The sequence below is a fragment of the Bemisia tabaci genome, chromosome 1 (genome assembly GCF_918797505.1).
Source record: "Bemisia tabaci chromosome 1, PGI_BMITA_v3".
Taxonomy (NCBI): domain Eukaryota; kingdom Metazoa; phylum Arthropoda; class Insecta; order Hemiptera; family Aleyrodidae; genus Bemisia; species Bemisia tabaci.
In genome coordinates, this window is record NC_092793.1 from 28,602,748 (window position 1) to 28,621,001 (window position 18,254).

General features: G+C 36.7%; 1 protein-coding gene across 3 annotated transcripts in view; it reads right to left on the reverse strand.

Moving 5' to 3' along the window:
- The window catches only part of dom (domino helicase), a 64,028-nt gene that overhangs the window by 17,830 nt on the left and 27,944 nt on the right, over window positions 1–18,254 (reverse strand). For 2 of the 3 annotated variants that reach the window (XM_072299341.1, XM_019057243.2), the window contains 11 exons: window positions 17,879–18,089; window positions 17,093–17,256; window positions 15,813–15,977; window positions 14,501–14,820; window positions 12,820–13,192; window positions 11,933–12,129; window positions 11,429–11,543; window positions 10,839–10,955; window positions 9,626–9,841; window positions 7,538–7,744; window positions 437–472 (listed from right to left, as the gene is read on the reverse strand). In XM_072299341.1, the coding sequence (XP_072155442.1) occupies window positions 437–472; window positions 7,538–7,744; window positions 9,626–9,841; window positions 10,839–10,955; window positions 11,429–11,543; window positions 11,933–12,129; window positions 12,820–13,192; window positions 14,501–14,820; window positions 15,813–15,977; window positions 17,093–17,256; window positions 17,879–18,089 (2,121 nt within the window). The remainder of the gene's footprint in view (window positions 1–436; window positions 473–7,537; window positions 7,745–9,625; window positions 9,842–10,838; window positions 10,956–11,428; window positions 11,544–11,932; window positions 12,130–12,819; window positions 13,193–14,500; window positions 14,821–15,812; window positions 15,978–17,092; window positions 17,257–17,878; window positions 18,090–18,254) is intronic. The other variant, XM_072299345.1, reaches the window with a different exon arrangement.

An 18,254-nucleotide genomic window follows, 5' to 3' on the forward strand; every position in this document is an offset into this window, starting at 1 on the left:
GAGCCTGCTGGCGGTTTTCCAGCAGTGTTGGTTTATCTGCCGTCCATTTTGAGCATTTACTTTTATTCTCGTAAGTCTTTTTACATGCTTGATAAAAAATATCTTGGTTAGCACCTGAATGGGTCAGTTGCGCTGGTCACAGAATCGTGTTTTGATGCTTGATTCTTGTAGATCAGAGGCCACCAAATCATAAATATTCCAAAGATCACTGAAGTCCAGGCTCAAGACATTGATTTAGAAAAACTGAGCCATAAAAGCTCATCAAGAGAAAAAGTCACTCCTTTTATCCATCTTTGAATTACCTAAGAAGTTGGAATCTACGTTTCTGCTTGTGATCATCAAAAATGAGTAGTCCACATCAGAAATATTACTAGCTATCAAAAGAAAACCATTATCAACGATTATTAGGTACATAAAAATGTTCGAAGATTCTTACCGGCATGTGCTCTCGACCATCCTGAGCTATCCAAATCTGAAATTATAAAAAAAAATTGATCAAAAAAGAGGTATTTTTTCTTCTTTATTTTTAGCATTTAAAGGAATTAAATATTACTTTGAATGTCTTGAATTAGCAGCCAAAAGTAGGTTCCGTTGGGAAATAAAAACTTGTCCTTTCATGCATCATGCTGATCTTCACGGTGGACCACTTGATACATTCTGAAGGAAGCTAGCTAAAGCAATGCCAAAAACCGAAAGCTGAGGATGACTAAAGTCATTCTCAATTTTCCTGAGCCGCTCACATCAGTCGCCAAGTCCAATGGCAAGAGCAAACTCCTGAGGTGTTCTGATAGCACTGAGGGCAGTCAAAAGAGAGGATAGTGGTTGAGCAGTAAAGCTCAATTCGCAGTCCTCTCCATAACTGTTGCTTTTTACGGCAGCATTGTCGGGGCTGAAAATCAAGGATTCCTTCACCGTTGCCTTGCATACTTCCACATCATTGTGTATTGAGATGGATTCCACTGTCCTATTGGTGCAGTTTTACGAGACACATTCATTCTTGCTGAATTTTTACACACGCAGTGTCCTACTACGACATCAGCGAGCAATACTATCGCCTGCCTTGTCTCATGCTACAAGCATGCTATCAATTTGTTCAACTTCTTATTCTTCTTTATAGAGTGCAATGCTACTTGTTTACTGATACAAAAAGAACGGTTTCTGCATTTCATCCTCTCCGACTCGACAGACTAGGTTAAATGTTCAATTTTAACAGGATCAACGTACATTTAAGGTCGTGAGACGGAAGTCTCAGGAGCAAATGGAAGTTTTGCATGAAAATCAGTTTCTGGTATATGATCTTTCACATAATAATTTTCATATAATTTCTACTTTAAAACATTTAACATTACTTAAAAACATTTTTCTACTTTAAAACTCCAAAGGAAGTTCAAAGGAAACCGAAATTCTTTCACCATATCCAGGTTTCACAGAGGCAGGAATGATGATGCAGTGGCCAAAACCACACAGTGCATTTTAATACTTGCAGAAAACTGCCAATTTGTGCGTAAGCAAATCAATGAGAAAAAAAAATCATTTGCAACAGACAAGCACAATAAACTTGTTCTGTTTGTTTTTATAAATTAGAGGTTAGAAAAAATGTACTCTCTTTTCCAACTGAAAAATTACTGCAAAAATTGTAAATTTATATGGCATACTATTTTTTCAACAAATTACCGGAAACACCGAGATTACCCACTTTGAAGGCCGGCAGAAAGAATCAAAATGAAACTTGATCAGTCCCTAATAATTTTTCAGCCTACTCCAAAATTCACTTTTTGACCATCTCCCTTTCAGAATTTGGAACGAAAGAGCTCTTTTGAATTATACTACTGATATCATTTATAAGATTTCTTTTGAAATATTTTAATCTAACGAAATCAGTTACAGTTTTACAACAAATGGTAGGTATTTCCCATAGTATATGAACTAGGACCACTAGGAGTGAATGGTTCATTTTCATATAAGGACCATATTATTACTTTTCAGTTTATTTGCTGCTCCGATAATTATCCTTGGAGATGAGTTGCTTGTCATTAATAAAATGCCTAATTCAACACTGCATATTTTACTTGCATATTTGACCTCCAGTCAACTCAGAAATCCCCTAAAATTACAAGCCATTAGAATTTGATGCATTTTGCAAGTGATGTGCTTTCATAGCTGGGATGTTATAATTCCTGGATTCAAATTTTCCCAAAATTTGGATTTTCAACCTTCAAATTTGGATAAGGAGCACCGACTCATAGCATGCTCCTCTCTAGATATTGCAGAAGGTCCAGAAAATATGAAGTTGATGAGAAAATTTACAATGCTACAGAGGCAATCGACTTCTTAGTATACTTGGACTTAATGACTTCTTGGGTAGACCCACTTTGTATGCCTCAATTCTCTTTCAGTTGGTGGAATCCTTGCTTAGGAATTCGTCACCTACTTGCTATTTTTCCAAAAAACTAATAAATCAAATTATGAGGCTTTTAATTTGGTAAATCATAGATATTTAAACATTAAAATTCTTTAGCATAAAGTTCTCAATTTTACAGTTACATGATGCTTCCACCATCTTTTTCTTCTCTTTTACTGCAACTTCACTATGGGCTCATCCGGGTCAGAGAGGTCGGAAAGGACATCAAAAGCAAATGCAAATGAAATTTAGCCGACGATGAATCTCTAGAATTTAGGTTGGGGCTTATTAAAAAGAATATGATTTTTAGGAAGAGAAGCATCCATGGGTCAAATTATGTCCAAAACCGGGTGAAAATGGTGGAGTAGAGATAATGTCCATCAAAACTTTACTTTCTTGGTAGTAAAAACAGACAAAGTGCTTAACACGATGTTCTGACATGCTCGCAGATTTATTTCAAGATAAATTTATCTACTAATTTTGTGAAAACAGTAATTTTGAGGGAGAAAAGTGCAGCAAAACGGAGATGAGGGGAAAGTGAGAACGTTCATGTCTCTGAAAGACAATTTTCACTATACTGTGGTGCAGTGGCGTGGCGTGTGAAGGATTGATTAACGATATATAGCCATTTGAAGCTATGGTAAAGAATCGATTACTAAGGTGTTCGCTGCGAACGCCCTGATAATCGATCTTTTTTCATAGGTTTGAATGGCGAATCAATCAATATATCGCAAAGCACGCCACGCCACTGCTGTAGAGGGTACTGAAATAATTTCAGACCCATTGAGATAATATAGGATGCCATTTGGGTGATACTCCGTAAACTCAATTTGGATTTTTCTGCTGTGATTCAGTTTAAGTAGTGTAATATGAGAGTACGTTCATAAGATTTAGCTGCGTCTGTCACACTTGTCTCATTCAAGCTAGCAGTGCAACAAGGCTCTGTTTCCATGATCGTTGTTTTCCCTTGCTCTATGTGTTAGTTCTCTAATCTTGGCAGTTTTTATTGATTCAAATAATATTGCAAAGACAATGTTTCGGTGTTTTGCTTGGCAAAAAAGTCTAATGAGGGAAAAAATGAGATGGAGAGATGTCATGCTTTATATCGGGCTGATTTATTGTTCAAACTTAGTGAGATTAAAAAGTGAAGCTGAATTCAACACGGGAGTTCAATAGTGGAGAACGATAGGATGAACTTCTACATAATTCTCCGAGTCCGGGTAAAAAAAAACCCTATGCTCTCAAGAGCATTTCTGCTAAACAATGATATTTTAATGTCTCCCCTCTTCTCATTTTAGAAAACGAGCTGATAATTGCGAAAATAGAAACTACCGATTGGTGATACCTTAGCAATTTGGCTCGCAGTATATAAGTAAGATAGGATTTATATCATTGTGGTGCTGATAATGAAGGTCGGATTGAGTTGGTTAGAAATTTGAAAAACTAAAAAAGATAACTTTTGATGATTTAAAGATCACCCCATCTCCGGTTAATTGTGCGAGCTAGAGTATGTTGAATCAATGGAGTCAAAAGGGAAGGAAATTAAACTGACAGATTAGATGAGAATAGATGGGGGGAAATTTCACAAGTGATGAAACTATAACTGGCGGATAATCTAGTGGGAGCAAACAGTTGGGAAATGCGAAAACTATCACACAAAGAGCAAAAGAAAATATTCGAAAGACACCAAAACAAAGCTCCATATTACTGATCAATAGCTAACTCTGTCTGAAGACAATCTTCTGCCATCTGTAGGTAAGAGGACTGTCTTGGACAGAAAAAGCTCAGTGAAACTCCCAAGAGAGAGAAGTAAAAACACAAGAGTTAAATTTTTTTTTAATAATTTCATTCATTTTTATTAAAAAAAAATCAATAGGGAAAACAACATTTTCGTTTCTTTTTGTCTCAATTTCACAACATTAGTACATACATTTTTACAGCTCAATAGTAAATTTTCAATAACAATAAATTACTTCACAAGGAATTTTTTACAGAAAAATAGTACATAAAAACTGGGATTTTATTTCCAGGTAAAAAATTTTAGATTTTATGTACATAACTTACAGATACTTAGATTCTTATGTACAGTCAGAAAATTCATAAAAATTGAAACAGGGAACAGGAATAAAAAATAAAATAATTAAGAGAATTAAAAGGCGTTGGGATAACAGTAAATACAAAATTAATTCAAGGTAAAAAAAAAAACATTTTTTAAGACAGAAATTCAAAATTAAGTGATGTCAAATCATGTATTAAACCGATGACGTCAAGTTTTAAAATGGCTCATTGTCCATCATTCTATTTTACTGCATTTGATTTTTTTTCAGGCAAACTGATAAAATGAAATGTTTAAGCACATCTATCCAAAAGAAGTAACTAATAGGACATAAAAATCCTATGCTTCTGGATTTCTTGTACATAAATGTATCCATCAGTCCTCAACATTATCTGGCAACATAACGTATAGGACATCATCATCCTTTCTCTTCCTATCTGACCACCATTCACTTGCAACTAAGACTCAGATAGTAAATACGATGGAATTAAACAGTTATTTTATATGAGGAAATATTGTATCACTCGAACAAGACGTTTTGCTTTCATTGGAAAATTGCCCTTGACACAAGTTGATTGAGATAGTTCGATTAACTGAAGGCAGTCAGTATGACAAACTAGTTATAGATTCATTACTGGTCAGACAGAGCTGTGAAAGTGGTTTTTCACTGACTATAATTCCTCCTTAAAATTCTTTGAAATCATTTGCTCGTACAGCCAGATCAATAACGGATCATTTAGATGCTACAACACGGATCATGACAGAGAATATGAAAATACAAGACTCATCAAAATTTATTTTCATTTCTCTTCCGAGGGGAAGAGATTTTTGTATGATGACACATGTGAAAAATCCCTTATATACACTGAGGCATACAATCTCGGTCATATTTTCAATTTATTTGATTCAGGGGAAAAAATTTGCTTGAACTGAAGAGCATTAATAAACAATGTACACAAATCTAGAAAAATATTGCAGAGTAATACTGCAAAGTAAGATGAAGATATCGACCTTTCTGGCACTCTACGTGACAAGATTATTCTTAGATTTCTTACGTACATACACTTGGTATCGATACGCATTCAAAACACAATTTACGCTTGAAATTAATAGATAAGCAATGTAAAAACAAATTAACAAGGTTTGGAACATCCATTCTTCCAATTTATTACTTCCTACACAATAATTTCAGTTGAAAGTTTAAAGAATAAAGAAAGGATCAAATATCCTCTATGTTGTTAGTTTTCGGACTAATGGAAAGTTCACAACTTTATCATGCTATTCATGCTATGCCAGACCCACCCCCGAAAAAATGAAAATAAATAAATAAATCTTGGAGGACAGAAAAGAAAATCTAATACTCTATCAATAAACCAGCAAATATGAAAATCAGGCCGAACAGTTCGAATAAGTCTAAAATTAGACATTCACCTTATAAGTTAAATTTTTTTGAGGAAAAAAAACAAAAAACAAATGATAAATCAATGAGATTCTTTGAAGAAACCCTCTTCTGCTCCTTCTTCATAAACATGGCTGAAAATTTAGTAGGGATTATTCATTCTGAACCTTGCACTAATGGTCTGCGATGAAAAGAGCCTTGTCATGATACCTTTAGTCTTTTCATTTACCTGCTTTGCAGGAACCACATACTTATACTTTACAAAAAATTTTGTAATTATCAACGATCAAAAGAATTAGGGATTACTTCTCATAAATTGTATCCGATCAGGATGAGTTTGATCCAAAGTTGATACCGAGTATTAGATTACAGACTTTTAACATCTTCATTGGGCAGAAGTGATAGTCTAAATTGAGTGTCTTTGGCAATTTATGATTAAACAGATGACACCAAATCAATGAAATTTCAATGTAAAAATACAGGGGTATATGAGCTCAATGAGACTGTATATCAATAATATTTAAACAAATAATACTATGTACTTTGAGCTATCTGACACTGCAATAAATTGCTCACCAGATGAGAACTCCTCCTATTACAATTGCTAAGACTGACTCCAACTTACAGCCGGTTCAGAGAGATTTGAAATTATTGGAAAACACTACGAAAGCAAGGAAATAATAGAGAAAGATAAAGACTGACTATGTCAAAAACAGCATTTCTTTGTGTCAGTAAAAAAAGAAGCAAGGATAATATAGGGAGGAAAGATTTCAACAAAAAAGAGAAACTGTGCCATAAAATAGAAAAGTGAGAGCTCATGATGGTTCAAAATAATGAGATCCTAATTGTTTTGATAACTAGCAAAAACATTTTTATACATCTGGAAAAAAGCTAGTAAACATAGCTTTTGCTTTCAATCCAACTGGCTGTGATTGAAAAGGGTAAGAATGTAAAGTGGAAAATTTTTCATCAAAAACAAATTGACTTCACATAGAAAGAGCCTTCGTGCCTATGGCTCACCACTGACATCTGTGCCACTAAGAGACAAGCGCTTGTTTCTAACAGAGCTTTGTTCAACTGAGTCTACTGATTCACGACAAGTTGTAGCAGATGCTCGCCTTGTTCGGATAACTAAGTTTGGATTTGAGTAAGGAACTAAAGAGTTATGAACTACGGAATCGGACATGCTCGCAGTTACCAGCTCGCTATCGTCTTTCTCATCCCGAAGTTCCAAATCAATTTCTTCCATTTTTTTGGGAATTTTATAGGAGGTATTTAAAGGGGTGAAATACTTGTTAATCGTATTACTCTGCACAGATAGGCTAGAAATGCGTCTACGCTTTACTTCTTGCCCTGCTGTTTTACTAGATTTGACATTGGCACTGGCTGGAGTTTTAGACAGAGGTTTTGAATTTTGTTTTGAAAAGTTGGAGGAGGCTTTCAGCAATTTATCAGATTTAATTTTTGGTGTGCTATCAGCAAGTTTATTATTCGTCATGACTTTATTAGGAGGCAAAGATTTGTTATCACCATTAGATAGTTGTAAAGGAGTAGAAGAAGCAATGGCTAGTCTACTTGAGACTCGTGTTGGAGTATCAGATTTTGGACTCAAATGATCCGTCTGCCTCCGTTTTCGTAGTTTACTTAAACCATTAGTCTTAACCATGTTAACTTTTGTCACCTGGTTGCGAGAGTCTCTGCTGGAGTACGTGAGCATTTCGTCCACCTCCTCTTCAGAATTATCATCCTCATTCATGATCAAACGTTTTTGCTCCCATTCACGCTTCTGCTGCTCAATCTCAGCTTCAGCCTGTGCAAATTGTTCAGCGTATGTTTCCATATCCATTGACTCCATAAACTTCATGGCCCATTGTTCGACTGGAGTTAACTAAAGGGAAAAGAAAAGCAGAAACTTCAGACATGTTGTTTACACCATTGATACACTCATTTGAAACAACTCTTGAGATAATAAAATATTTCAGTTCTCACATTTATGTAGAAGGGTGCCCCCAACCACCCATGCCAGGATCCTATCTTGGGTATTTAAAGTCGGACCAAGTCCAGAGACACAGAAATAAAAAAAAAAGGAATTGACCCTTCAGAATCTAAATTTGTTCATTCCAAGTATCTCAGATCCTCTGAAGAAACTAGAAGGAGGTCCCTAACTTGACAAAAAGGGCTCCCTGCAATAATTTAGACATTCCAATTCTTTGACCAATCAATTTTAATGCAGACAATTTTAGTCTTGATCAATTATCCTTGTACAAATTATTGACCCCTTCAGTTGGAGGACAGAATCCATCCTTGATAAAGTGCTAGGTCACAATATTGACATAGAAGTCTGAAAAAAAAAGATGTATACATGGGTAATTAACCCCAAAAATTTTGAATCTAACGATCACGAAGCTCCCTGGGGCCCTCAACATAAAAATTCAACAAGTCTGGGACTCATTCAGTACCCTATCAGCAAGGTCCTAGGGTACTTTCAGATGATGAGTTACGACTTCAAATAATCTTATGAGATTCCAGACTTAAGGAATAGACTGTAGAAAAGAATTAAATCATGTTAGCTGAATTCTAGACCATTCAAGTATTGAGTAAGTTGAACAAGTCGGTGCTTCAGCAAATAGAATGTAGCACTTTTGAAATAACTACATGCAGTGAACTTGCATGGAGAATTGGATGAAAGTGCTGGGGACATGGAAACAGTTTGATCAATATCCCTGACTGCACAAGATAAACATATTAAAGCTTACAGCTTTAATAACAGAGAAAAGACATTCTGAACAGTAAACGGTTTGATCAACATCCCTGACTGCACAAGGTAAACATATTAAAGCTTACAGCTTTAATAACAGAGAAAAGACATTCTTTCTAGACTTAGTTCACTGGTTAAATGAAATAATTCGGTAGACATGTAAATCTAAGATCAGAGGATCCCTTGTAGAATTTACTCAGCACTAACAACTAAAATCTAGAGTGAAGCTCCTACCAGGCATTCGCAATTAGTATAATTTATCATGAGCAAAATTTTGCGAGGAACACTATGGTGCACCACTGCTTTTCTTTGAAACAAACTCCCGAACTCGAAAAAAATCTTTCATTAATATCTATGAAAAATTTTTCATTATTACTACAAGCATTATCAGAAAAGTCTACCCCTATACCCGGTCAAACTCTCTGAGCACTGATAAGGAGCGAATACATTAGCAGGGTTGCTACGACTGAGACTGTAGAGTCCCCACACGGAGTGGCTAATGCATTTACTCCCTATCTGTGCATGGAAAGCTTGACCTGGATATAGAGGTGGGGAGATATTCCATGGGAAATAGTCCAACGATTTTAACTTATATCATGTTCTGAGAAATAAGCTATTCATTTATAGTTCATATACACGAAACATTCATTTGTAGTGGACAAATGGTCATTTTGAGTTGAAGAGTTTAGAAAGCTACGATAAAATCCGAAGAGATAATGGTCACAAGATTTTAAATCCAAATTAAGCAGACACCTCAAAATCTTTCATACTTCATTTGAAATTTCGAAGCAGTCCTCTTTTGGATGCGATAACTTCAGCCAATTAAAGGAGCTGCTTCATTTTCAACTGTTAGCGCTCCACCTATGCGACTGCATGAAACTGGGGATCGAAAGAGGCTTGGAAATCAATGCGTTAATTTTCCTTCATAGAAGATGGAATAAAATAAATAGTAAGATAAAGTCTATGCCACCACTCAAGGCAGTTATGTTGTAAATAGGTTGGAAAACTCACTTGTTGGACGAGATTGTTGACTTCTTGTTCTGCTTTACTCACTTCCTCCGTTGGCTCTTGATCGACAATAGGAATACTTTCGTCAAACTCTGCCAGGTCAGCAGCAGCTTCAGCTTTTGCTGTTTTAGCTGCAGCAACATCAGTCTCATCTTCCGCTGCTGCCAATGCATTCTCCAGAACTCCCATGGCTCCCGTTCCTATCTTCTCTTCAGGCTGCTGCAGAAAATAATTTGACAAATGGTTAGAAGTCGCATGAAATTGGTGACTAGATCCAAATTTGGAAAAGCAGTTTGAAGTGTTTAAAAATATGTTTCCGTGGGAGTTCATGAGTATAACTCCTGAAGGGTACCTGTTCTAATGTATGCCCCATCAATTAGGATGCCCCCTCTTAAGTTAGGATTAGCAAAATTGGATGTTCAGCCCATGTTCCTTGGAAGCCTTTCATTTAGGACAGAATATTCTGTGGCAAGAGATGATCATGATTTATATCCAGATTGATCCTGTTGTGGGGCAGTTGGATTTTTTTTGCTTTAATGATATCAGTGTTAGCATTATTTGTATCAGGATGACGCTCAAAAAAGTGACATGCACCTGCTTTTCCGGCCCTTTCCAAAAAAGCAAGCACATTTGAGGCCTTGTCATTTTTTTTCGGATCGAGGCCACACAAACCATGCTCATCAGATTTCGGTGCATCTCGAAGCAAGCCATTCATTTACTCTTGATTCTTCGTTACTTGTGTAATGAATTTTACATTTCGACAGTGTAAGTCAGCAATCACATAACTCAGTTTGCAACGCCGCAGACTTCCTGTCATACTTAATTTTTTGAACAGAAAACTACTCAATGGCAATTCTTTAAAACTGCTGTGATTTCTCTTCTCTGTGCAAAGAAAATTCTGCATGAACTTCAAGGAATTACGTCAATTTGTTCTCCTTTAAAAAAATAACGTAAAGGCAGAGATTTTCAGAAACCGCAAACAAGATACGTGATTGCAGACTTCAGCGTCAATTTGTTATCAATAACAGTAAAAATTCAAATGGACACAAGGGGCGGGTTTAGATGTCCACTTAGTGCATCATGAGGATCTGCATCCCCACCCTTGAAGGATGATGACCCATGTGTGATCCCTTAAATTTTTACTCGTTTATCAGAGAAAAAGTGCGTTCCGTAATTGGGTAAATGCGATACTGCAAAAAAAGAAAGAAGAACTTACTGTAGTAATTTCTTCTGGCGATGGTTGGATCGATGGTTTCCTTTCATATTCATCAGTCATTCTTTTCACCGCATCGTTTTCATTGGCATCCACAGTGAACAAATCTTGGATTGTTGACTGCAAACGAGAGAAAAAGGTGAAAAAAAATCAGTATCGAAGAATCTTTATGAAGGATTCCAGTTAAGAAAATTTTAAGGTTTGTATCAAAATATTTGTCGGAAACATCTCACAAGAAGAATTCAGAGACATGGTCAATAAGCTATACATTTAAACCCCTTTATGATAATTTACTTCGAACAAAGTAATTTTGAAATGCCGGTTCTAACGCGTATCTAATGGAAAGAAGATCCAAACGAAATAAAATTTCAGCTAATCAAAACAGCATATTATCTTCTATTTTAAACTGAGTTGGGTAAGATCAACAGTATTTTCAAGATTCAAAAGTTTCGCTTGATGCATGCCATCTTATTAAAAGATTCGTGGGATTTATGTGAACTAAACATATAATATGCACTTAATAAAGTAAGTTAAATAAGTTTATAAAGCACAGTTCAGACATAGAATTAGATTACAACCTGTAAAGAACTTACCGATTTGAAATATACTGTTGTGAAGTTGCCGCCTTCAATGGCAATGTCACCAAGCAACCTCTTACGATTGGCTTTCTTCAAAATGTTCTCTTCAACTGTTTTTTCACTTATTAACCTGGAATAAAAATTTGATTTATCATGGTTAGCGTAATTATTCATTACAATTTTGTACCTGAAACACTGGTGCAAAATTAGCTTGTTCAATCACACTAAGATTAAGCCTTATGAGAAATTTTCTCTTTTATGATCAGCCCTTATAAGTCCTGGGCATCAGGTGATAAATGTAAATAAATATTTCAGCTGAAAACTTTTGACATCCCTAGCATCAGAAACTCCATAAGCTGCCTTAAAAAACGTTCCAGAATAGAATGACAGAGGCTGATGAAATTTAGTGAAAGTGAAAGGGATAATATTCCCAAAAACAGCATCTTTTAAAAGTCATTATTTAGACAGACCATATGAGAACAGTATTATTTAATTAGTAAGCTTGAAGATTCCCATCACCTGTAGATGTGGACATCTCGTGTTTGACCAATTCGATGACACCTATCTTGCGCTTGAGCATCCATTGTGGGATTCCAATCACTATCGAAGAATATAACAGTGTCAGCGCCAGTCAAGTTCACTCCAACACCACCAGATCTCGTTGAGAGGATAAAGCAGAATATTCTCTTATCCCCATTGAATCGCTCCATCAAAGCCTGAAAAGAAAAGGAATCTTGAAGAAAAAAACAAAACTAAAAACTGACAAAACTTCTTTTCTTTACCTTCCCTTCAACAAAAAGGGTGAACAATTTATTTAGATGACATGGATAGCGCTATGCAAAAGGGAGCCAGAGTTCATAAGAGATAGGTCAGCTCAGTTGAAAAAGGAATGCCTGATTTTTGTAGGTTGGAGGGCAGTGGGAACCCAAGTATACCTAACCTCAATCTCCATTCCCACTTCGTCTTGCTCATAAGGATTACATGTGAAAATTTCAACCTCTGTAAACTTAAATTATTTTGAGGTGAGCTTTCAAAGTTCCTATTTTTGGAGTAAAGAAGACCGTGTGAGATGCGATTATGGTGCCATCTTTTCATTGCTATCACTTTATGTGATATTGGCAAAATGCGGGCCGTGTTTAACATGGGTTTAGATGGCAGCATGCAGTGTGAGCCCAAGTATATCTAACCTAAATCAATGTCAAAGTTGTATGCAGTGTTGGTAATTGTCAGCGATTCTAGAAGTGTAGTTAGCTGTTCTGGAGCCTAAGAGCTATATGACCTGATCAACTCTAACCTTCAAAATTATCGAATGACCGTGATCTCCTACATTTTGGTACTCTAATTGAGACTCTAATTCACAGAGAAGCTAGACTTCATTTTTTTCCTGACAATTATTAATGACTTACCATCCTTTGATCCACTTTTGTCGTTCCATCGAGCCTTAAGTATATATGACCATGGTAGGTGAGGAATGCCTCCAGAACATCCAGCATTCTGGTCATCTGCGTGAAGATGAGGACTCGGTGGTTACCTGACTTGAGTCTCCTCAACAGCTGGTCCAAAGTCTGGAGCTTACCACAATCATACTGGATGAGACGCGGGTCAGGAAATTGCGTTAACAAGGCAGACACGATAGGATGGAGAATATCACACTTTGGTAGAAGTTCTAGCTCCAGGACTTTCTGTAGATGCTGCAAACTTAGATGCTTCGAAGGGGCCGGGTGTGAAACATGGAACCTTGGAACAGGCGCACAAACGGCAGGAACAAACACTAAATACCTGCAAAGAGTTAAAATATTATTTTTAATCATAAGAAACCATAGGAAACATCCGATTTACGACAGAAACTCTGAACAGGCTCTGCCTCGATTCTGTAGATTGGGCAACTACTGAAAACCAATAAGAAAAAATTCTTTTATATGCGACAGAAATAGGGTCTAGTCTTGTCCAGTCTTGTAGTAAGGGGGTGTGTAGCCGCTTCCACTATTCTGACAAAATTAGCTGGAGGCTGAAGTATTCTAAAAGCTGACAATTGTGTGTCAGGAAAAATATTCAGTGCATTACTTCTTCTACTTTTAATTCAAAATAGCGATTCTCTGCAAATGTTAAAAATGAGGAGGCAAGAAACCTTATTTTACAGAAACATCAATTACTCGGATTACTTTAAGAATGTGCTAAAGTTTAGGTGAGCCCTTGAATTTGAATCTGTCTCTTAATCTGAAGTTTTGAACATTCTAAATGTCTTGGTGCATAAGCTGCGACAAGAGTGGATAAATAGTCATGCAAACTTAACCCATTGACTTATGATTTAATTTGACCCTGCCGGGCCAGGAATTACGATTTAATTTGGCGAAAATCAGCAACTTTGAACACTTCAAAATAATCCAGAAATTATTTCTCAAAGGGTGAAAATTGACAAAATAAGCATTCACAATACAACGTTTGAGAAAAATGGTGAAAACTTTGAACACAATAATTTTTTTATGTGGTTTATAGTTGTCAAAATCGCAAAAATCGCAAGATCAGCGAAAATCAGAAAATTTTGAGGTTATTTCATGTGCAAACGCACAGTAATATGAAAATACCGCAACAAAACAAGAAATTACCGTACACAATAAGTCATAGGGTGGCCACACTACTCATATAAACATTGATGAGAACGCAATCTACCGGAGAATTGCCGAAATAACGCGAACAATCAGCGGACGGCTCTGAGCCGTAAGTGCAGAGCTGGCCCAGCGCTGCGATGACGGCTGGGAGCCGTCATTGTAAGTCAATGGGTTAAGGGTTTTCATAATGACTTCATTTTCCCATTTCCTGACTTTAGCAAACTTATGGTACTTTTCCCACACTCCAAAATTTCCAACTTCCTGACTTTCCAGACTAAATGCAGACTATTTCTTGTGATCCAGTTTGCCTGCTTGACCACAAAAATATGTGCTCTGCTTCAGTTTTGACACAAACAAACGGCCTTGTTAAAAGGACCTCTCTCTTAAGGTTGCGACTTTGCAAAAACCCAAGATTGGCACTATGGTAACAAAGTAAAGTCAATTAAAAACTCACTGAAGTTTATTCTAGAGAACTCACCTTGTGAATATACTTCTCAGATCGGTGGCTCTATCATCGAGAGATCTGATCAAGGAATCTAATGAATTTGATATAGACCAGAAATACTTGTTGGAATGCCTGAGACGCCAAGCATTTAGAGCATTTACATAGCCCAGATTGAGCCAATGCCTTTGAGTTTGTGTCCGCGAGGAAGGGTTCGGTTGATCCATTACGCATTTCAAAATATCTACCAAGTCACTCCCATACAAGGGAAATCCATTGCAGCGAATATCATTGATTCTTGCGATACACCGCAGTTTATCACATCTTTCTTGGTGCATAGCTTCTACCATTTCAGACTGTAACAAAAGCATCAGTGAATGATGAACAATTTTATTTGCAAGTAGCGTTTTATACATTTCTGGTTGTTTTATCGAAGATCCTTCAAAGCATAGCTGTTAGACCAAGCAGACCATCACGGACAATTAAATATTTTAAGGTGCAGCATTTCAAATGGAGCACCGGGAGTTCCAGACTCTTCAGAATGGTTACCAGCCTAAACAGGCCAGGGGCTTGCGTTCTTCAAATTTCAAAGCAAGTGGCAAGCATCCTCATTACGACAAAATTAAAAATGCTCCTGAAAAAATGTTGTTACCCCACAATCTGCGCCAACCCCAAATAGTTACCATCACTTTTCACAGTCAATTGAAGCCATGCGCAAACAAATTACAGACTAGTTTTCAGTTTCTGATAGTTCGCATAGGTTCATGCCACTCCATGTTTTTGTAACAGAGTTGGAAAGTAGTCAAGCACCCCTTGAGCTTCTCCTAGCCTCTTGTACATTTGACATCTTTATGCAGCCTTTAATTTGCAAGCTTCCGCACTCATTTTTACAGCTTCAGCTGCGATTTTGTAGGGTAAAAGAACAAAAATTCTCAGCCATCTGCTACTCGTGGATGCCTTTCATGCTGAGAGACTACTGCGGCATAAAATACATGGAATGAAGAAATATGCCCGGAAAACATGACTTGGGAAAATTAGGCTTCAGCAAAATGGTCATAGAAATTTTTATAGTGGATTTTACATGTTGAAATTTAGCAAACAACATCATCAAGGGTTACTTGAGACTTCCTGAAAAAGGAAAAGTCAATGATGAAAACATGTCGACCAAGTAGCAGGTCATACAGTTGCCCATAGATCCCCTAGACTCTTCATTTAATTCTTGTATTACAGTGGGCACAATAATCAGAGCCACATAAACTTCAGTGAAACCTACAAACTCAGTTATTCATAAACCTAAAATTTATCTTTGATATATAAAATAGTGCTGGCTGAAGGAGATGCTACTTACAATTGCGAAACATGAGTTCGGTTTTTCCTCAGCACAAATATCGTTCATATTACACGACCTTTTTCTTCTAGTAGATATGGATGATGAGCTATTGGAGTTAAAACTAGAATTAGCTGATGACCTCAATCCTGGCAATGAGGATGTTGCGGTGGCCATTCCATCACACTGGAAAAAGAAAAATTAACTATAAATAGTTGAACAGCACAGTGCCAGGTGCAAAGCAAAGAGATTTAATTAGATTTATTCAACATGTGGAGTAGCAGTAAAGAACTTGTTGATGGAAATCTTTGACATTATGGATGTCTATTGAGTTCAGAGACTAAAGACCCTCCAGGGTAGGCTTTTCTCTGTGTTCGCTGCGTCGGCGAACGCTGAAGATGGAGCCCAATGTGCTCCAAAACGCGTTCCAATAAAGAAATTCAGGAGCAAGTGAATATGCAACATTTTCAAAATTTTATTCATTTTAACCTGTTCTCACCCTACTTTTGGTTTTGCATCGTGTAAAAAATTAACAAATTAGCAAGAAGTGAGTTATTTCATTTTTTGCCAAGATCTATGACTTGCGTCATTGAAATTTCATTGGATGAGGTGACTTTGCAAAACCTTTCATCTTTTACCATTTTCAGTCAGTTGTCACTTGGAGTTGGTTTTTTCCATCCACTTTTTTGCTCTGAGATAAATTGCTTGGGAAAGACAAACAAATGAATTATAATAAGTCTACTTTCTCACATAATCAAAATCAAAGCTTGATCTTCAACTGTTGGAAAGTTACGACAAAAAACAGTTACATTAAGAGGCAACAACGTAGAAATAGGAAAACTAGACACTGAAGGTATTTAGGATTGACTACAAGGTCATAATAAATGTTCCAATGCTACGAGAGATAATGACAACAGATAAAAAAATTAAGCAGGGGAGAAAGTGGCATAGAGCCAAGCAAAATGAACCTGTAGAGGACTTTTTTCAACATGAGGGAATACATTTTCATATGGATAGATTAAATCAGAAGCAGCCTAACAGGAATTCAAGTTACCTAATTTGCTATCATGTAGTATTTTTTTTTTTTTACAAAGAACTGAATGACACATTGAAATTTCCTGTGGGTTTTTTCAATAGATTGCAAGGAATATGCATACTCACTACAGTTCAGGTCAGAGGGCTGACTTGATCTAGGTTAAAAAGGAATTCAGAAGAAATTGGCAACATGTGATGTAGTTGAGCTGATTCCAGTTAAATCTTCCCATAACAACATCAATTCTCAAAACAAAAAAATAACGTACCTGCGCTGACTCTGACGAATGTATCCTTAGAATTGGTTTCATTTGATTTTGCTGATTCACGGATGATGCTAACTTTGAGAGAGATCCTGATAACGAGCTCATAACTGCTCCACCAGCGCCAGATTTAGCAACCACTTTAAGTTTTAACTCACTGCCTCCCATTACTGAAATAAAAAAAAGGGACCATAAAGTTTTCATAACTATAATGAAACTTTGAATAGTAAATGTGTTCCATTAAAATGCGGTAACATCACAGACATCATTTCCCACTAATTCTTACGCTATGCTTGTAAAAGATTTCCTCCTTTTTAGCCTCCAAAAATGATCTTACAAAAACATATTCTTGAGCATGACATGGCAGACAAGCTTATCTTGAAACTTCTTGAGCACGCTTCCTTATGATGGGTGAGGAGACATTTTTTCTCAGATACCTAATGGAATATATACCACCAGATTTTTGCTGCTGAAACTTAAAATGACCATAGGTTGTTTCAATCTCAGGTTCCTGGAGAATTAAAATCTCCAGAAGTGAGTATTTTTCCTAGCTGAAAAAAATATTTTTCTGAACATTCTATTTTGGGAAAATGCAGTAGGTACTTGAAACTAAGGTCATTTGATTGGCTAAGAAAAACTCCATCAGATGACTGAGAAAAAATTTTCCCCCCATTCCAACTTGGAACAAACAGATAAGCTATACATGGTGGGATATGCACGAAATGGGGGCATTTCGCCAGAAACACCTTGTATTGGAGACCGAGACGAAAAAGCAGAAAAAGAGATGCAGACCTTTGATTTGTCCTTGATGTTGGATGAGCTGGAGCTGAGCGTTGGTGCCTGCAACCTTGAACGTCACAGGCGTGGGGACACCCGGGGAGGTTTGACTCATCAGCTGTCTGACTAGAGGTGATGAACTGTCGCAGTTCACTTTCGAACCAGCATTCACTAACGCAGATGTCTTGTGATTAACTAGTGAATTAAGAGATAGATTATCTGCTACCTGTAATCAAATTAGCAAGCTTTGTTGGTGACTTCATACAGCGAACACAAAAATAAAAGCATCAAAATGGTCGGTCCTATAGGTGTGCTATTAGTGTGTTCATACAAAGTTGTACTCAACCAGAAATTGCCAATGATTGCAACCCTGCCCAATGCATTGCGAAAA